Source organism: Ictidomys tridecemlineatus, chromosome 5, assembly GCF_052094955.1.
Source record: "Ictidomys tridecemlineatus isolate mIctTri1 chromosome 5, mIctTri1.hap1, whole genome shotgun sequence".
NCBI classification, from domain to species: Eukaryota; Metazoa; Chordata; class Mammalia; order Rodentia; family Sciuridae; genus Ictidomys; species Ictidomys tridecemlineatus.
In genome coordinates this window covers 121,653,326-121,674,085 of record NC_135481.1, presented here as the reverse complement: position 1 = coordinate 121,674,085, position 20,760 = coordinate 121,653,326, and the positions used below count along the sequence as shown (strand labels likewise).

Genomic DNA, 20,760 nt, shown 5'->3' with positions numbered 1-20,760 from the left:
GGAGACTGAGGCAAGAGGATCTCAAGTTTGGAGCCAGCCTCAACAAGTTAATGAGACCCTGTCTCAAAAAATAAAAAGGGTTGGGGGTGCACTTGAGTGATGGAGCAGCCCAGTACCATCCCCGGTACTGCAAAAAAAAAAAAAAAAGCATGTGTGCTTCTCTTGCCCTTCTTTCCTTTTGGGGGTAACACAAGGTTGAGTGTTAAGCTACCTTGGACCTTAGGGACAAGGGCCATCCTAGGGGGAAGCAGCAATCTGGGTCTGGACCACCTGGGGCAAAGCCACCCAACTTCCTGAATGCCTCCTAGCTCATGCTTTTACTTAGATAAAAAATTCTCTCTGAAGCCTATCACTGTTGCCCCATGTCCCAGAAAAGCAGCCAGCTGATGGATGAGTGGGAAGAAGGGAAATGCCCTGGACAGCAGTGGGGTAGCGGGACGTGTTTGTTTTCCATACACCTGCAAATAATGCTGAAAAGTCAAGAGCACCAGTGTACGTTTATTATCTAGTGGCACAGACAGAAATGCCAAAGGACGCAACCCAGAGACTTGAAAGTGGTTACTTCAAGATGAGGAAGCCAAGAGAGAGCTTTCTGTTTTAAAACAGGCCTTAGGGAACTTGCATGTACACTTTTGTTAAAATAAAAACCAGGCCAGGCGTGGTGGCACACACCTGTAATCCCAGCGGCTCAGGAGGCTGAGGCAGGAAGATTGCAAGTTCAAGACCATCATCAGCAACTTATGGAGACTGTGTCTCATAAAGTAAAAAGGACTGGGAATATAGCTCAGTGGTAAAACAAATGGCTTCAATCCCCAGTATCAAAAAGTAAAATAGGGACTGGGGTTGTGGCTCAAGTGGCAGTGCACTCACCTAGCATGCGTAAGGCACTGGGTTCGATTCTCAGCACCACATAAAAATATTGTGTCCACCTAAAAAAAAAAAAGACTAAAAAATATTTTTTAAAAAAGTAAAATAAAATACAGTGTGCCTACGGTGGCATTAAAGATTGCTCTCCATCCCTTGCACTCCTGCTGGCTCAGCTCTCCCACCCTGTACCTGTCTGGGAGGAGCCAAGGCCCCAGAGCAAGATGCCTTCGGTGCAGAGCAGAGCATGCTGCAGTGACTGTGGTGCCTCCAGGGAAATAGGAGAGGGAGCTTTCCTGTATCAGATTTAGTGATAATTAACAACCAGTGAGCAGACTAGGTGCCAGGCACAGAGACGAATGCTCAAAGCACATGTCCTCATGGAAACCCCTCACAAGCTAGTCACTTAAGTGGCCCTTGTCCCCAGGTGCTGTGCCTCTTCACTCCTATTTCTACTTACCTGTTTTGTTTTTGTGGCACAGGGAATTGAACCCAGGGTGCTCTATCACTGAGCTACACCGCAGCACTTTTTTATTTTATGTTGAGACAGGGTCTCATTAAGTTGCCTAGGCTCGCCCTGAACTTGTGATTCTCCAACCCTGGCCACCAAGTAGCTGGGATTATAGGCATGTGCAACAGCACCCAATTTTGCTTCTGCTTCTTATCTAAGAACTTCAAATTATAAGTACTGTGCATACAAAACAAAGTGCTTTATTAGAAAAATTAATTCCCATTTGTTCATTTTGTATGTCAGAGTGTTGTGATGTAGATGCTGTGCCATAGACCCATCTCTGTTCCTGACAGTGCACCAGCTGCTCCCTTTGAGTGCTCTCGTCTAGTGGGGAAAACCACCTTCCCTTCATACCCTATAATAAAGCCAGGGTAAAAGTCCCAAAGAAAAGACCCCAAGAAGTGACTTTCCAAGTGGAACTGAGCTTCCACCTGAGACCCAGCTGCCATGGACTGCAGTGAGCTGTCCTATCAGTTATTTGTACCTTATTTCCCCTCCAAACAATGTGGGTGGACATGACTATTCGACTTCTCAACAGCATGCTGCCCAGAGTGCATAGCTTTTTCATTTTTCTAACAGAAGGAGCTTCTAGTATTAAGACCAAGTCTGATGAAGAAGTGGTATGGCATGAACAGAGAAGGGGACATCACTTTGTGGAAATGGAAAGCTGGGCTGAAAATCAAGTAATATTGGAGCCATTTTATGACAGCCACCAAAAGCTCCTAAGAGATACATAGGAGGGATTTGTTATCAGGCAATTTATATCTGCCTCTACTATGAGGAGCTCTGCAGAAAAACAGTAGGGTAGACACACATAGTACTTTATAAATAAACGGTTCATTTGTATCAGTGTTCACATTAGAAAAATATACACTGCCTGGAATAGACCTTCTAATGCATACAAATCCAGGATCAAGCTTTGGACTCCTTGTCACTGGGAGGGCTCTGTCTCTACAGTGAGGAATGTCTCCACAGTCTCTGGAGGACCCTCTTCTGGTGGACCAGTCTGTAGGGCAGGCCCCTTGGCATCAGTCACTATGACAATGTCCTCCCCCTGAGACACTATGGTGCCTGGATGGGACAAGATAAGCCCATCTGAAGTCTGAATAAAAATCTGTTCCTGAGACAACATCTGACACCCACTGGGAATTTCAAATGCCAAGGCTTCCCCTACAGCCACCACACTTTCCAGTTCTCTCTGGTCAATGTGCACCTGTGTCCCACAGGGGAACCAGTTCAAGTCCCCAGCTTGGCTTCCAAGACCCTCTTTAGTTGGCAGTGATCCGTCTGGGCCAGGCTGAGGCCCTGGCTCTGACACCGTTCTGGAGGCACAGTCTACTGGCATGGCATCCATGGGCAAAATCTTCAGTGAAGGGGCCACAGAGTGCCTGGGGCCGACCTGCTGGCAGTTCAGGTGGGAGCCACACATCTCACCACGGTTCCCTACCTCTGCACTTCCAGACCTGCCAGGCAGCAGGCATTCCCCTCTTCTACCTGACAGGACACCACAGACACCTGGGCTCCTCTGGCTGTCCCTGGTGTTGGAGTCTGCAGAGTGTTCCGGATCATTATCTTCAGGAAGTGCTGCCACCTGGGCCGGAGGCAGGCCCCCAGGCTCTCTTAACTGAGCATGAAGAGCTGGCCGACTGGTGGCCCCGCACAGGGGAGCGGAGCCCACAGACCTCCTCCTGGCTCTGAAGTCATCAAAAGCTTTAAGCTGCTGGCCCACATGTAATTTGCTTCTGCCACTATTAAAAAGTGCCATCCCATGGCTTTCTTCAGAATAGGGAGGGGCGCTCCCACTTGCTGGAGAGGCAAAACCTAAATAGTTTGGAAAAACAGGTGAGCTCCTAGATCTTGGCCTATTCACCACACCGTCCAAAACGAGCTGGTCCAAATTAAGTTTCTTGCAAAGAAACACACACACACACACACACACACACACACACATACCAAAAAAAAAAAAAAAAAACAACTCTCCCAGCTGCTCAGACACAGGCAGCAAATCCTTTTTCTTTTAATCCCTAGTAACTATTGGCAGAGGCAGATTTTGTCATAGAAACATGTTCCAAAAGCCATTCAGTCATTTTATTCTGACACTGAAATGAAAGACCAGTGGTTCTTCACCAGAGATAAGCCCAAGAATCACCTGAGAGGCTTTTGAAAATATTCAAAATATTTCAAAATATACCAATCCCAGACCTGTATTCCCCAGCCCCTGTTTTTCAGAATGATCTCCTCAGGTAATTCAGATGCACATCCAATTAGGAGCCACTGTTCTGGAGGGCAGAGCCCTGAGGGTGAGGAAACCTTCTGACCCAGCCCTGGACCTGGGCACTAGGACAAGGGCAACACAGGGCACACAGAGACACTTAGGAACTGTCAGTTAAACTGAAGTGAACTGTAGCATTGATCACTCGGTCTCCAAGTCTGGCTGAAGCCAGAGAGGAAACAGACCAGCTAAGCAAAAGAGCTGTGTTCCAGACTGATACCAAAGAGCTTTCATCCCCACTCTGAACCACTCTGCATTCCCCTGTGGCAGAGTTAAATAATGAGTCCTGGGGTGGAATTGTCTCTTCTAATTGAGAACTTAGGAGCAGGCAAGGAATCCCATGGCACTGATACAACTGCACAGAGGCATAAAGTCACTGTCACAGAGCATACAGAATATCTATCGCAGGGTCAGGCAGCCAGAATAAAAGCCACACCATGTCTTTTTTTCAAATCTCCGCCCAACCCCTCAGGACCACCATGGTGCAACCCGCTCACCACCTCCAAATGACTCTTACTTTTAATAAGGGGATCTAGGAACCTGAAAGAGCTCAAGGCTCGTGGGTCATGGACACAGAATGCCAGAACACTGGGAAGTTGGGATAAACCTGAGACCAGAGAGTTCTCTTAAACTCAGCCACAGGGGCACCCAACCCTGAAAAGTGCCAGCCTGGGCACATCTGTCATACCAGCAGGGCATCTGAGCACGGCACCCTTCAAACCCACTGAGCATGCTTTACCCTCACAGGCAGCTGGGGCATTGGAAGGCCCGGTCTTCTCCTGGCCTCCACTGTGGGCAGCAGGAGACTTGAGGGCATCTGTGCACACAGCGTCTCTTCGGGGCCTTTTCACCATGGCCAGCTCCTCTTCTGTGGCCTGTGAAGAGAAGACCCCCTGGCTGAGCCCAGAAGCCACAGGTGGAGCTGCACCTCTCCCTCCTAGAGACGAGTGCTGGGGACCCATGACCACCAACTCAGCATCTGGCACACGTTTAAGGTTGTGCCTGCCGACGAGCAGCCCACCTCATTTCCCCTCTGCTGGTGGCTGGCTGCCTCTAGCTTCTCCCCTTCCATCTCTTGGCTAGGGCGCTTGGGGGGATTGCAGCCTGGGTGTGTTTCTTTCTTCCTCAGGAATTCCTCCGTGATTCCTAGTGATTCAGCAACCTGAAGAGGAAAGGGCCAGTAGAAATAAGCTTCTCTCAGTACAGATGCAGGTCTGCAGAAGCATGCGGACCCATGAGTTGAGTGACGGGCTTTCAGGCTGTGGTGCCTCTGCACAAACATAAAGTCAGAGGGAAAAGCTCCTGAGGAAATGGATCATTACCCAGAATGGTAATGGGTTAGCTCAGTGCCAAAGACAGAATAAATGGCACTTTTAAAACTATAAACCACACTTTTTAAGGCTAACACACACTTACTGTGCTAGCTTGTACCTTGGTATCTTTCTTGTACATTATCCCTCCTTTTAAAAATTCTCCTTTGTCTCTGCAGAAAACAACCCTGCCAGTTCACATCTATATCTCCCTCCCAGGTGGTGAAGAGGGCATGGTGCCGGCCTGAGACAGCCATGCTAGAGTGCAGTTTCTGCTCCCAGCTGGGTGGACCTTAGGAAGCCACTAGCTCCCTGAGCCTCAGTGGCCTCCCTGAGGTCAGCTGACTGTTAGGGTTTTGTAAAGAATGGATCTGATTCCACATGCAAAGCACCAGATATGAGGTGTAAAGACACAGCCATGGTCGCCTATCTGGGCCTTGTAAGGAGAACGTCATGGGCATCAGACTGCGGCAGGCAGAGGGAAGGGTACCTCAAGGCCAACCAGAAAACAGGGCCAGATGTGCTTGGTGCTGACCATGCTGGAGAGTGTCCCTTTATAAACAGAGATGTTGTTGCTCCAAAGAGGCTGTGGCACAATCTGAACTACTACAAGAGAGGATTCTGGTGGGCATGCACAGAATTTTGTACACATCCAGCTCTGCTGCACAACAGGATATCCACACTTGTTTAACTTAACAGTTTAAAAAGCAGCAGCTCACTGGCTAGGGTTGTAGCTCAGTGGTAGAGCGCTTGCTTTGTGCCTGTGAGGCCCTGGGCTGGATCCCCAGCATCCCCAGCACCACATAAAAATAAACAAATAAAAATAGAGACATTGTGTCCATCTACAACTAAAAAAATAGGCAGGAAGATCGCAGGTTCAAAGCCCAACCTCAGCAAAAGTGAGGCGCTAAGCAACTCAGTGAGACCCGACTCTAAGTCTCTAAATAAAATACAAAATAGGGCTGGGATGTGGCTTAGTGGTAGAGTGCCCCTGAGTTCAATCCCCAGTACCAAAAAAAAAAAAAAAAAGCAAAAACAAAATAAACACATAGGTAACTATTCTGAACTGGGGAAGCTACAGGAGGCTTACCAGGAATCCATTATATTTTTGTAATAGTAATTTCAAAAAATAAAATAAAGTATAAAGGCTCATTGAGGAATATGGTAAATGATGAATTTGTGTAAAACTAACAATGACAACCAATAAAAACACCAAAATCAAAACCAGGAACAGATGATAACTATCAAGAATGGACCAAGGGGGAAAACAGACCAAGACTGCGTGCCACAGAAGAGTCCCTATGCCGTGGAACCTTGTCCTTCTCAGCAAAAAGGAGCAGCAGAGGGAAGGGGAGTTAGGCAACGCAACCCCCTAAATACGCTCCAATGCCTCACGTGCATCAGATGGTTTCAAGGAGGACTATTTCAAGCCAGGGCCATACTGTGAGAACCATCGAGGGCCATTTGAGTCAGCACCCTCTCCCACCGAGGAGCAGAGACCAGAGGGGAGGGGCTCTGCCAGGTCAGTGAGGTGCTGCCTCACAGACGGTGGGGCCAGACCCCAGTCCAATCCCTGAGAACAGCCCCTGGGTGACAGGACCACGGGTGCAGGCTTGTGCCCAGCACAGGTTTCATCCAAAACAATGTCAGCTCAAGACTTTTCCAGGTAAAGAGCCCAATCTAGCTAAAGGCACTGTGATGATGACAATGAAACTGAAATGAGAACCTCGTCCAAACAATCTGGCACGGCAAACTGTTGGCCCTATGGGCCCACGTGAAGGCTCACGAGGAGCAGAGCACCAGGCCTGGAGGTGCGGCCCGACAGCAGGGGGCGGAAGGTGAAGGGTGCAGTTTTCTTTTGGCTCATCTGCATTTTTGAGTTTTCTGCAACAATATTTAGTGCCTTTACATGAAGGAAACAAACAATCCACTTGGCTGACTATGATGTCATGGCTGAAAACCTCTTTGTTCACAGTCATCCTTCTTAGAAACCCTGAGAGCAAAACTCTGCTGTGTGCGGCTGTTACCTTATCATTGTTTACTTCCAGGGGCTCCTGAGAGCATGGACCAGAACCACTGAGGTAATCTTGACACAGTTTCTTAACCATGTTATGCAACTCTTCAAATTCCTTATACACGGCTGGGAAAAAAGGCTTTGCCAGATGACCTTTCTCAACCTTCGTGAAGATAAAGATGACAAAAAGAGTTTAAACCTGAGGCAACGGTGTAGAAAACACAGAAGGAAAAAAAAAAAACCTAAAGAGAGAAGGACACGGGTTCCTCAGCCCTAGAAATGGCTGATGGCGGCGCCTCCTTCTCCCCTCGGGGTGCCTGCTCTGTGTTGGCACTGTGCCCAGCCTGGGGAGGCCAGGATGGGCCTGGGAGGAGCTGACCAGAAAACACACAGCCCTTGGCATGATGGCCGCAGAGCCCTGAGGGTGGGGAGGTGAGGGAGCAGAGGGGAGGCAGGAAGGCCTGGGGACAGGCTGGCTGCCAGCCCCTGTGCACATGTGCAGCTCCAGGGATTGCAGCAGCCTCTATGGGAAGCATGGGGCGCAGGCAGGGCTGCGTCTGCAGGGCTGCGTCTTCAGAGGTGGTATAAAGAGCAGAGCCCCATGTAGGAAGCCAGCCAGGTAGCATGGAGACCTAGCCACAGTTGCTGCTCCCACTGTCACTCTCCTACACAAAGTTAAACAATCAAGAGAGTGACAAGTGGAATGCCTAAGATTCCCCACCAGACACTGGCCCTGCACCAGGCACTGGCGCTCACTTCAGCCCTGTCCTGGAGAAGGGAAGGATTCCACATGGCCTAGGTCTTCCCCAAATACACAGCAAGGATGTCCTCCTGCATGACTTCAGAGCATCCCCTCCGTGGTTCGAGGCTCCACCAAGACTCACCTTCATCAGAAGGAATTCATACATGGTCACAACCTGAGCCAGCTGAGGCAGCGCCAACTCCACCAGATCCTTCTGGTCACAATGCTGCAGACACTGCCAAAAGAAAGCATTTGCCACCTCTAAAGCCCATAAGAATTTCCCAACAATCAGCAAGCTGGTGCATCGTAACAGGAAAAAGTTCTCCCCAAACCTGGCAACTCTAAGCTACATTCCACTTCATTAAGCATCTCACTTGTTCGCCCATTAACAAAGTGCTGTGGTCAATTCTGGTTTCAATGTTTGAGTCCCACATGATAAGCACTGGGTTCTGAGACAAGGCCCAGGAGTAAGGACATGGCTCTGGGGAAATGTATGAGCTTCCTTCTACTGTGGAGGAAGCTCACAGAAATGCAAAGTCAGGAAGCTACAGAGGTTAGTGCTTCATGGAGTGAAAGGACAGAGGGATATCCGTAGGCAGCACCTGGGACTGACAGGCAGGCCAGCCAGGCTGCGAGGGCCTGAGGGTTTGTATTTCCTTCCAAAGGCAGAGTATGGAGGGAGGTTTCAATCATGTCCCTAAGTGGCAGTGCAGGGAACAGAGTGGGAGGCGGGTGAGGACCCAGTTGACAACAAGAGTGTGGGCAGGAGGGACAGGGAAGGCACAGTCCGCCAGATTTGGGGTCATTGGACATGGGAAAGGTGAATGAAGGGGAAAGAGACAAGAAAGCCTGGGGTTCCCAGCCTGACTGAGCACTAGGCAAAGCAGCTCTCCACCAAGGGTAGGCAGGAAGCCAGTGTGCAGGCCCCCCTCAGCGGAGCACCGAGGGGTTCATGGGACTCCAGGCGCAAAGATTTCAAATACAAGAGCCAAGGCTCTAGAGAGCAGTCTGAACAGGAAGTGACAGAGAGTCTGCAGAGGGAAGAAGGTTGGAGAAACCAGGCAGATGAGGGAGCTCAAGCAGGGTAGCAATGAAGTGAGGAAAAGCAGAGGAACTCTGGGAGACAGGAAGACCAGGGAGTTCAGGGAGGCTGCGTGGTCGGGTGTGGAAGACAGAGGAAGCAGCAGACAGGGCATCTCAAATTATACTCAATGCCCAGGTCCATGGTAGTTTTGTCCACTGATTGGCAGGTTTGACTGCCCCATTTTCCCCCGAGCAGGGGCTGTGTCTATCTTGTGTACACTGTCCCCTCCTTACCCAGAACTGGGCCTAATACTCGACAAAAACCCAAGAAACATATAATGTCAACTTCTGCGAAAGTTCTCATCTAAAAGAATGGAGAATGGTCCCATTCAAAGCAGTCCTCCACTTCTCTGTGTGACACATGGGGTTTTGTATATTCTGAACCCATCTCCTGCCTGCAGTGACCCTGTGCAGGTCATTTGGGTGGCTGGGTTTTGGGTTCCTCCACTATAGAGACAAGGCAATGATCATAAAGAATAAACGAAAGGAGGTTTGTCCAGGCCAGCAAGGGGGTGCCAGGGAGTGGCAGGCTAGTTACCTTGCAGGAAGTGCTCAGTAAGTGGTAGTTCTTTTCAGGGTCAATGCAGGATTCTAGACGAAGGCCACCTACTCAATCCATACTTCCAAAAATTAATCATCCAACACTCTCATAACACAAACCCAAATGCAAAGAAAGCTAATCCCCCAAGGTTTAAATTAGCTGCTAGAATGGGCAACATTACATTGTGCCTTAAGAAACTTCAGGGGCTGGGGATGTGGCTCAAGCAGTAGCGCGCTCGCCTGGCATGCGTGTGGCCCAGGTTCGATCCTCAGCACCACATACAAAAATGTTGTGTCTGCCGGAAACTGAAAAATAAATATTGAAATTCTCTCTCTCTAAAAAAAAAATGAAAAACAAAAACCTTGCAGCTGACTAGCACCTGATCCCCCAACCTAAAGGGTCAGCTCCAAGTTTCTTTAAAAAAAAAAAAAAAGAAACTTAAGGAAACTCATTTCCTCTTAGAAAACCACTTCTGCCCATGGATCTCAGAGTTTGGAGGCCCTGGGCCCCTTTAGACACTATCTGGGGCCAGTCATCTTGCTGACTTGTCTCATGTTGTCTTGCTATATTTTCTACTTCTTTTTAAGATATTCTCCTGGAAAGGGCTGGTGATATAGCTCAGTGGTAGAGTTCTTGCCTAGCATGCAATTCCCAGGATAGCTGCCCCCCCCACCAAAAAAAAAAAACAACTTTCACCTGATTATAATCAAGATAATGTGGATGAATTCAGGGTTCTACTTTTCTAAGCCAAGCCAGTTAAATTCAATAAATCTAATATTTTTATGGAACTAGAATGGAGACAACAGGGTCCTAAACCTGAAACATTCTTTGCATAATTTAAACTTTTTTACAGAAAAAGAGGAACTCATTTCTATTGTCTTCCAAACTTCTTCCAAGTAAATACAGATTATAATTATTCCAAACTTACAAATGCAAGCAGCTCTTGGAACTACATGGGAAGTCCTATGGTCATTTTATTTATCTATCTATTTATTTATTTATTTTAGTTGTAGGTAGACACAATGCCTTTATTTTATTTATTTGTTTTTATGTGTGCTGAGGATTGAACCCAGTGCCTCACATGCAAGGCAAATGCTCTGCTGCTGAGCTGTGACCCCAGCCGTCCTATGGTCTTTTTAAACAGGTAAGCCTCTGCGTTATTTCAGATAACCCCACATTGAACTGATTACATACTTCATCCTGTATCATTGCAGGTGAACTGCTGACTTGGTCATGGTGTTTTTCTTTTAAATTCAGAAACCTAACAGTGACTTCCCACTACCACGACAAAGAAACAGTATCCAGAACAGGATGTAAGAGTGTCTACCTCCTCCAGCAGGGTTCTGCTCCCTGAGGCATTCCTCCTCATGGTCCCAGCAGGGCCTTCGTGGGGCTGGGATGCTCGGATCCTCTGATGGACAGCTGCACTAGACTCTGCCAGGGTCTGCAAGTCTCCACTTCTTCTAGGTCCAAGGTGACTCTCTGATCCCAAAAGAGCTGAATGACTTCCATTTTCTGGCTCAGGTACCAATGCCTCTTCTACAGACTGCCCATCCTGGATAATGTCACACACCCCAAAACAAAATAAAACAGGCATGCTTTCTATATATCACCATGAAAGCCTTCAAGCAAAAAAAAAAAAAAAAAAAATCAAAAGCAAGAACCTTGCCAGGTTGAGTGACACACGCCTGTAATCCCAGGAGGCTGAGGCAGGAGGATCACGAGTTCAAAGCCAGCCTCAGCAACTTAGTGAGGCCCTAAGCAACTTAGCGGGATCCTGTCTCAAAATAAAAGTAATAAGGGCTGAGGATGTGGCTCAGCAGTTAAGCTCCCTGATTCTAAACAAAATTTAAAAAGGATAGAGATACAGCTCTGTGGTAGAATGCCCTTGGTAACCGGCTCCCCCACCCCCAAAAAGGAACTTGTTGAATTCTTTGTCTTTTTTTGGCAGTGCTAGAGATTGAACCCAGGAGCTTGCTAGGCAAGTGCTCAACCACTGAGCTCCTCTAGCCCAGTTATTTCTTCTTTAATCTAAACTCTTGAACCGTAATCAGTGCATTTTAAACTTTCCTTTCAGATACCAGATGATCATCAGCCAGCCAGTTAGTCTGGACTGACACACCACACCCTAGGATGAAGTAAGAAACTTCTCTGATGGGATGTCACCTTGAAAATGAAGCTGGGACTGAGTGCCCAGTGGTACAGCCTCTCTCCTCAGGCTCAAAGCCCTGGGTTCAAGTCTCAGCATCAAAGAAAAAAATCAGCTTGAGTTTTGTTCCTTAAGCATTGCTTTACATTTTTTTATAGTGTATATTTCAAATACCATGAAATCCATCCTCTGGAAGCTTAAAATTCAGTGGGTTACATATATTGCAAGATAAGTGACCCTCCTCACCAATTTCAGTTTACTTCCTCACCTTAGAAAGAACTCCTGCCTTGACCCCACCTGTCCCCAGAGCTGCTAATCTAATTTCTGTTTTCATGGGTTGACAGGGCTTTTGGGAGAGAATCCTGGATCTGACGCTGTCCAGTGACTTCCTCGTTGCCAATTCCTGCCTCTGAAAATGAAGATGGGAGCCACAACACACCTACCAACAGCTATAGGGCCCACAAGCCAACAGGCGAGAAGTGCTTGACATGCAGTGAGCACACAGTCCACTTAGTTCTTTTCTTTTTTTTAAACCATTTTTTTTAGTTGTCAATGAACCTTTGTTTGTTTTTATGTTTGTTTTTATACAGTGTTGAGGATCGACCCCAGTGCCTGACAGGTGCTAGGCAAGCGCTCTACCACTAAGCTCCTCCCAGCCCCCCCTTGGTTCGTTCTTCCTTCCTTCCTTCCTTCCTTCCTTCCTTCCTTCCTCCCTCCCTCCCTCCCTCCCTCTCTCTCTCTCTCTCTCTTTCTTTCTTTCTTTCTTTCTTTTTGAGACAGTCTCACTAGGTTGCCAGGCTGGCCTTGAACTCCTGGGCTCAAACAATCCTCCTGCTGCAGCCTTCTAAGTAGCCAGAATACAGCACTGGCCACTGCACCTGGCTGCCCTTAACTCTCAAAGAACTTCCCTTTCAAATCTTCATTGCAATGGAAGTTTTAGGAGGAATGCCAGGTTTACTTGTGGCTTTAAGTACCATGTGACCTTTAGGAATGAAGGGGACGGGGCCTAAGTTGCCCAGGCTGGCCTTGAACTTATAACCCTCTTGCTTTAGTCTCCAAAGACTCTGGGCTTATAGGCATGTGCCACTGCACTTGACAGTCAAATAATTATATAATTATAAATTATAGATGGATATAATACCTCTATTTTACTGCCCCAGCCTCGTCAAATAATTTCTGACAAGAGTATCAAGCCTGGGCTGGGATTGTGGCTCAGTGGTAGAGCACTCGCCTCGCATGCGTTAGACCTTGGGTTCAATCATCAGCACCACATAAAAATAAACAAAAGAGTATCAAGCCTGTTTCAAGGGAAGCTGGGAAACCTGGATACCCAGAGCAAAAGAATGAAGCTGCACCCTACTTAACACTATCAAAAGCTAACTCAAAATGCACCGAAACCTCAATGAAAGACCTCAAAACCATGAGCTTCTCAGAGGAAAACCTAGGGCAGAGACTTTATGACATTGGGTCTGGCTGTTATTTCTGGGATATGACACTAAAGGCAGAAGCAAGAAGAGGAAAAAACAAACAAATGGAACTTCATGAAAAAATGTTAGGATTGCGCTGCAGCAGCCACTAACAGGGTGGGGTGCAGTGGCACACCCCTGTGATCCCAGCCACTCAGGAGGCCCAGGCAGGAGGATCCCAAGCTCCAAACCAGCCTGGACAACTTCCCAAAATCCCTGTCTCAAAATATTTTAGGGCTGGGCAGTGATGCATGCCTGTAATCCCAGTGGCTCACGAGGCTCAGGCAGGAGGATAGCAAGTTCAAAGCCAGCCTTAGCAACAGGGAGGCGTTAAGCACTCAGCAAGACCCTTTCTCTAAATAAAATATAGAATAGGGCTGGGGATGTGGCTCAGTGGTAAAGCCCCCTGGGTGCAATCCCTAGTACTACAGAAAAAGCAAAACAAAACAAAACAAAAACCTGGCAGCTGGGTTCCACTGAATGTGCCCACCAAATGAGGTTGCTGGGTGGGGAGCACTCGCCAGCTTGGCAGCAAAGCAGACCCTCACTATGACAACTTGCATCTCGAACTCCCATCACTCAAGGTGAGGGTTAATTTAAGAATGGTGGGCAGGAAGGGACAGGGATAAGAACACTGTCACCAAACATCGTTACCTGCTGGCCACCCTGTTCTGACTCTGCCCCTTCCTCACGTTTAGCAGCTGGTGCGCACCGCTCTGGAGAGGTCAGGCCTCCAGTCCCTTCTTCCGTGCATCCCAGGGAGAGACTTCCAGTGGCCTTCTCAGGCAGTGGTGTCTCAGGATCCACCTGGCCGTGGCCTGGGTTAAGTTTAAAATGCCGGGCCAGTCCCCCCTTTCCTATGTATGACTTGCCACAAGTCTGACACCGAAAGGTCTTGGGCCTCAGGGCACAGCTCTCTAAGTCAAAGAGAGCCTGCTTCTCCCTCTGGCCTTCCTCTTCCTCCGTGCTCAGTTCTGAGTAGTCGTCGGAATCCGAAGGGTGCCCTTCAGCCAAGTCCTCTGTTTTGATGAATTTATAGTCTCTAGCTTTGTACTTAGGAGGTCGAGATATCCGTCCAGAACGAGTTTGCACCTTGAAAGATTTTTTTAGCTTCTTGGCATGTTTCGTGTGCAAGCTGGAAATGAGTAAATGTGAACTGGAAGAAATGGACGTTCTTGTGGGCAGGTGAGAGGCTGCCAGAGCAGTCAACCGGTCACCTTGGCCGCCTGGAGCCTGGGAGGCCTTGACTCTCTTTGGAGGGACTGGCTGGAGGGCGGGCAGGGGCCTCTGTACAAACACCCGAGGAACAGGAGGCCGAAGTGAGCTTCTGAGGAAGCACAGCTGTGGCCCGGTCCTCCCCGAGGGCTGCCCCCTAAGCAGCTGAGGGCAGGCCACGCGCAGCCCCACCAGGCTGGAGCTCCTCCCCGGAGGCTGGCTCTGTCTTGCTGTTTGGGGCTGGATGGTGGCCAGCGGTGGCATCGGCCTTTCCTGATCTTTCACGTCTCCAGGTGTCACCTTGACACATATGGTTTCTAGTTGCTTAAATATAGAAAGAGGAAACCAGGAAAGAGAAAGACAGAATTATGCTCATTGATATTTCTGTAATCATCACAAATCCACCGTTGAAACTCTAAGTTTGAACTTACATATAAAGGCTATGTCCTATGTCTGTAGTGTTTATAGGAGTTTCCAAACCTCTCTGACCACAGAGCACAGGGATACATGTTACACCACAACCAAGTACATCTGCTGAAACGCTGTGGACACAAATGAAGTAACAGTTCATGCAACACTCACCATCCTACATAAATGCCCTCTCATGTGCTATGTAGTCCACTTTTTTTTTTGGTACTGGGGATTTAATCCAGGGGCACTTTACTCTGGGCAGATTATCCCAGCCCTTTTTAAATCTCTTTATTTTGACACAGGGTCTAAGTTACTTAGGGCCTTGCTAGATTGATGAGGTTAGCTTGAATTTGAGATCCTCCTGTGTCTCCCTATTTGCTGGGATTACAGGCATGCACCACTGCCACTGGCAATCCACATCATTAAAAAAAAAATATATATATATATATATATATGTATGTATATATAAAATGACTAATATATATATATTAGTCATAATCTACTAAATTATTTCATGACTCATTAAGAAATAATTCCTTGGGGCTGGGGATATGGCTCAAGCGGTAGCACGCTCGCCTGGCATGTGTGCGGCCCAGGTTCGATCCTCAGCACCACATACCAACAAAGATGTTGTGTCCGCCAATACTAAAAAATAAATATTAAAAAAAAAAAGAAATAATTCCTTGCTTTAGTTTTATCCATGTGGTTTTACTTGGATTACTTAGTACTGTGCTCTAAACTGGACTCCATGCAATGTGAGCTCATTTGTTACAGTGCTGGGAATAGAATCCAGGACCTCTGGCAAGCTGAGCCTCTCGAAAGCTGGACCACCTAAACACATCCCCAGCCCAGTACCAGTGAGCTCATTTTCCACCACCACCCCTGTCCCCCAAATGAATGAAATTCTGAAACCAAAAAAGCCATAAAGAACAAAGTAACCAACAGGGTCCTACAACCCACCTGTAAAGGTAACACAAGCAGTTCATAAAGCCCTCCCAAATCCTTCCAACATACATGCCCTTTTCTTTACCATATCCCAAATGCCCTGTTCATTCCTGTATATTTTTAAAATTTATACTGCATGTGACTATCTCCAAAAATATGGTTCAGTTTTGAAATGTTTTTAGACTTTATATAAATGAAATAATCTGTACCTTGATGGGCATTTTCACTCCCTATTTTGCTGTGAGAAATGCATCCACATTGACCTGTGAAGCTTTAGGTGCTCATATTCTCTGCACTGAGTACACTAGTCTCTTGTTGATGAACAGGTTCTCTCCCTCTGTTCTTATGGTCTGTTCTAAAATTTCATAGTATGTGCATACATGTGTATTTCTCCAAGGGCACACTTCTAGGAGAGGGACTTCATATCTTCAACAAATTAAAATATAATATCCATCAAAATTTTAAATGCCTGTGCTTTTTGATCCAGCAATTCCATTTTTTGTTTGTTTGTTTTAGATTCAATTAAAAAAAACCAAAACACTCACATGGGCACAAGGATGAATGTTCTAGGAAGTTCAAGGTAGTACTCACTGCCTGTAACAGCAAAACACCTGACAACTGTTGTCTTCAACAACATTCCACAATATTTACTGAATGCCAACCCTGTGCCAAACATAGTCATAGGTGTTAGAGAAGAGGAGAAGGTGGGAGCAGGACAAGGCTCATGCCCTTGTAGAGCTGAGTGAGCATTTTCTCAGAGGGAGAAAGGCAAAGGTCCAAGGCAGAGTATTTCAACCTTGGCAGAGTGACACTTCAGACCGGTAGTTCTCTGTTGTGTGGAGCTGTCCTGTACTGTAGGAAGCTGAACACCATCCCTGCCATCACCCTCTAGAAGCCAGTGCAGCACCCCCAAGTTGTGACCCTCAAAAATGTCTCCAGATGTTGCTGAAGGCCCCTTCCCTATGGGGCAAAACACCTTCGGTTGAGAACCACTGATCTGGGACACAAACAGGTCCTCTTTTGGACTCAATCCTGTGCCAGTGAAAGGTCAAAAATGTCATCACACAGGGCAGAATAAAAACCCTCACTGAAAGCAAGCTGGGGTCCATCTCTCATCTCTATATTGCAAACAGCAGAGACAATTTAACATTTTGGTTTATGGTTTTTGTGTAGAGCTGATGCCAGTGTCCCATGAGTCCCCAATTCCTGGGCTACCTGTGACTCACTGACAACTAGGTTTACTCTGTATATCCTTCAATACCATTATTCGTTTCCTTTTACTATTAGTCAGAATTTTTCTCTAAGCTCTTGGTATATTACACATACACCATATTATACACACACACACACACACACACACACACACACACACCAAGACCTATTGTTCTAGAATGACCAGCAGCAGAATTAGTCCCATAATATATTTATCCGCTATCCAGACTGACTTACCACATAGGTATTATACTTGATATTTTGCTATATGTGTATTTAATTCTGTAAACTTGGGGCTGGGGTTGTGGCTCAGTGGTACAACACTTGCCTGGCACATGTAAGGCCCTGGGATTGATCCTCAGCACCACATATAAATAAAATAAAATAAAAATTATGTAAACTTACTAAATATCTATGATTCCTATTTATAAACAGTATCCAAGCCTATCTCACACCTGAACTAATGGGAGGCTTTTCCCTGTCCTGCCCTGCCCCAGTCCCTGCAGACCTGCTGGATTGGATCAGCTGGGATGGAGCACTACACCTATCCTTTCAAAATCTCCATTGATTCTCTACTCCCCAGGGAGTAGATAGGTGAAGCAGACAGGAAAACAGTGCCACCATAGCACAATAGATAAGAGGCAGAACAGACTGAAGTTGACAGATTTACCAAGGAGCGCTCTCAAGGGTATCTAGAAGAGTTTTTGCCAGGTGAGACTAAATGAACTAAATTCATTTAGTTCTTTATGTTGATCTCTAGCTTTCTGACCTTGATTAGAAATTACCTGGGGGCTAGGGTTATCGCTCAGTGGCAGAGCTACAGCATGTGGAAGGCACTGGGTTTGAAACTTACCACTGCATAAAAGTAAAACAAATAAAATGCTTTCTGTCCATATACAACTACAGTTTTTTTTTTTAAAGAAGTTATCTAGTCCATGCCTTACCTTCTATTAGTTCATAACTCCTCAGGGGCAAGGTACACACCTGGTTTGCCTTTGTGGCCTCCAAGGCACAGTGAGGTTGAAAGATTATTAGCACAATGGGCCATAAAGTTACATTATTGTGAGTGCAGGTAGAATTTATAACATTCCCATTATATTAGCTACAGAATATAATCCTTTTTTATTCATTACCTCCCTCCACTCAGCCCCATGCTGGGGATTGAATGCAGCATTGCCACTGAACTACATCCCCATCCCTTTTTATATTTTGAGATAGGATCTCACTAAGCTGCTGAAGCTACCCTCAAACTTGAGATCTTCCTGTCTCAAACTCTTCAGTGGCTGGGATTACAGATGTATGCCACCATTCCTGGCTTAGAATACAATTCTTTTAGTTCCTAAGCTTATTTTCACTTGATGAAATGTGACATTATTGGACTCTTTCTGAAGTTGCCACACCAAATCAGATCCAAAAAGTAGTATGTAGTGAGGACACAGGCTCTGGAGTGCAGCTGCACCTATGGGACCTTGGGCAAAGTCACCCAATCTCTCTGAGCTTATTCTTGACCTGGAAAAGGCTGATGGAGAAGCATTATTGCTCCCAGTGGCCTGGGCAGAAGTTCTACAAGTTCAAAGCCTGCCTCAACAATTTAGCATGACCCTAAGCAACTTAGCAAGACCTTGTTTTTTAAAAAAGCATTATTACATGGCTGCTGACAACTAAGCAGCTTAGTAAAGTGCCTGGCTGGGAGTAGGGAGTGTGTAAACAGCAGGAGTCACTAGATGGTGGCCGTACTGGATGGTGCCATGCTGTCTTTGACACAGATTTGCTGTGCCCAGTACATAGGGAGGCACTGGTTCTTCAGAAGAGTACAGCCAAAAAGCTCACGCAGTGAACCATCCCTACTGCCAACAAGGAAATCAAAGTCCAAAGAGGTTGTTACCTTACGTAAGGTCACACCTCCAGCAATGTTGGGGCAACATACTTGTCTTCCCAAACTAAATAAAGCAAGATAACTCTCCAGCCTTGATAACTGTGTACAAGCCTATGCAGCCCCATATCACTCAGGAAAAACAAAAAAGTTGAAGACTGTTGGCTCTATTCTCTAGCCTGTTTACTAGAAGCATCTCTCTTCCTTTGGCAATCTAGGGATGAAAGTATTGTCATGTACAACCCTCAAGATAAGGGGATATTACACACAGCATGCAATACCTCCAGCTTTAGGAACTGCCTGAACCCTCCCAGCTTGGGAGATCACTTTCTGAAGCCAACTCCCCCAGCAGTCAAGAGCTCTGTGACTCAGGGAATGAACTCTCTGGGAGAGGATGACCTGTGGTATAGAGGGCTTTCACGTGTTTCACGTGTACTGGCACTGCTGGGCACCGGGGTTACAAATCACAGGCACCACTCAGGTGCCAACTCGTACAGCAAACTACTGCATTGTGCTTCCTTTTGTCCCATGTCTGGGTCTTGGCACTTGCTCTGCTTTCCACTCTTTTACTCCACTCAGGTCTCAGCTCCATTGTCAGGCCTCGAGGACCACCCACTGGAAAGCAGCCCCCCTTTCACCCCCAGACCCGCCTTAGTTCTGCACCGTGCCGCAACCCTGCCGCAACCTGGTGCACTGTGAGCGCTCAATGGATGCTGAATGAGTGGGCAGAGGCCGTTAAGAGCCAGGCAGCGCGGAGGAGCCCAGTGCAAGGCGGTGCAAGTTCGGGGGCTGGCGACGCCGGCCTCTCGGGCCCGGCCGCTCCAAGGCGAGCCTGCCCGTCGCGAGGCGCGGGCCCCCGAGGCCTCGGTTTCCCCCACTCCCTCCCAGCGCCTCACCTGGGGTGGCAGGAGGCGCGGCGGGCGCGGGGGCTCGGCGCCCGGAGCCCGCTGCAGGGCGGCCTGCTGGGCCGCGTCCCGCAGCCGCTGTGCCGCGTCCTGCAGGACGAAGGCCGGTGGAGGCTCGGCGGGCGGCTGCGCCTTCGTCACCTGCTCCAGGACCCGCCGCAGCTGCTCGGGGTCCAGTGGGGCCACGCGCGCCGCGTTGCCGCCCTGGCTCGGAGGAACCCGGCCGCTGCCGCCATCCCCGCAGCCACCCCAGCGCCCCGGCTCCGCGTCCGCCATGACAGCCGAACCGGGACTCGAACCCTTGTCACTGAGCGACGGCGGCGCGAATGTGCGTCACCTGGGAAAGGGGCGGGCTACGAGTGCCCAGCAGGCCAACACACCACCGAAGGCGGCCGGGCTGGGGGCGGAGCCGGGATGGCCACGCCCCTCTACCACGCCCCAGCACCGAGGTCCGCGCAGGCCTCCCGGGTTCTATTTTGTTTGTTTTTCCGCGATGGGGCTGGAACCCCCGGCTCCCGCGTGCTGGACAAGCGCTCCGCCTTCTGGATTATTTTCTTAACTCTACGACGTCACCTCCTCCAGGAGCTGTCCGGGTCTCCCAAGCTGAGGTCTTCCAGAGCCCCTGGCCTGTCACCTTTCAAATGTTAACGTCAACCTACATTGAGGGTCCTGCCTGGAGCTGTGGATTCCCAGGAAGACCCCAAGATGTCCTGATTTAATAACTCCAAGAGGGAACCTAGTGTTCGCATTCTTAACAAGAGTGCCCCTCAACCCCCTAATTGTGCCCAGCTTGATCTACAAAAGCCCTAGTGCCCACGCAGACTGGGCACGTCTTGAGGACAAGGATGCTATGTTACTCATTCCGTGCCAATACAGGCCCTGGCCCAGTGCACGGTGGGGGAATGAGGGAGCCACCTCTTCCCGTTTCAGTCATGTCCACCCATCTCCGCTCCTCCTCAGCCTACTCTCTTACTCGGAAGGCTCCCTGCCTTGTAGCTGCAGGTGTGTACGCGTGTCTCAGCTCCTCTCCCCAAGGAGGTCAATGAAGGGAAGCGAGGACCCAGAGATGGAGACCAGGCAGAGATGCACACGAGAGTTTGTCAGAGCTGTCTTGCCCTGGTCACCCTCTCTACATATAGAAGAGAGAGGCCCCCAGATGTTCGGGTGTTCTTTTGTGGGGTAGGGGTTTGGAGATGGGGGATAGGCTTGGGGGTGCTTGCGTCAGAGCTAGGCGGGTGGGGAATAGG

At 48.2% G+C, this 20,760-nt stretch overlaps 1 protein-coding gene across 8 annotated transcripts; it reads right to left on the bottom strand.

The window, feature by feature from the left end:
- Window positions 1-1,559: 1,559 nt before the first annotated feature.
- Window positions 1,560-19,912, bottom strand: Znf839 (zinc finger protein 839). 8 transcript variants are annotated; one of them, XM_078050929.1, is made up of 9 exons: window positions 19,505-19,646; window positions 14,599-14,709; window positions 13,607-14,491; window positions 10,665-10,892; window positions 7,856-7,948; window positions 6,985-7,134; window positions 4,669-4,809; window positions 4,387-4,522; window positions 1,560-3,196 (listed from the first exon to the last, which is right to left on the bottom strand). In XM_078050929.1, the coding sequence occupies exons 3-9, from the start codon at window positions 14,429-14,431 to the stop codon at window positions 2,307-2,309; spliced, it is 2,463 nt and encodes an 820-aa protein (XP_077907055.1). In that variant the 5' UTR covers window positions 14,432-14,491; window positions 14,599-14,709; window positions 19,505-19,646; the 3' UTR covers window positions 1,560-2,306. The 8 variants fall into 8 exon arrangements, with proteins under 8 accessions (XP_077907055.1, XP_077907050.1, XP_077907049.1 ...); XM_078050924.1 differs by lacking the exon at window positions 14,599-14,709 and having other exon boundaries at window positions 4,393-4,522; window positions 19,505-19,910; XM_078050923.1 differs by lacking the exon at window positions 14,599-14,709 and having other exon boundaries at window positions 19,505-19,909.
- Window positions 19,913-20,760: the final 848 nt, after the last annotated feature.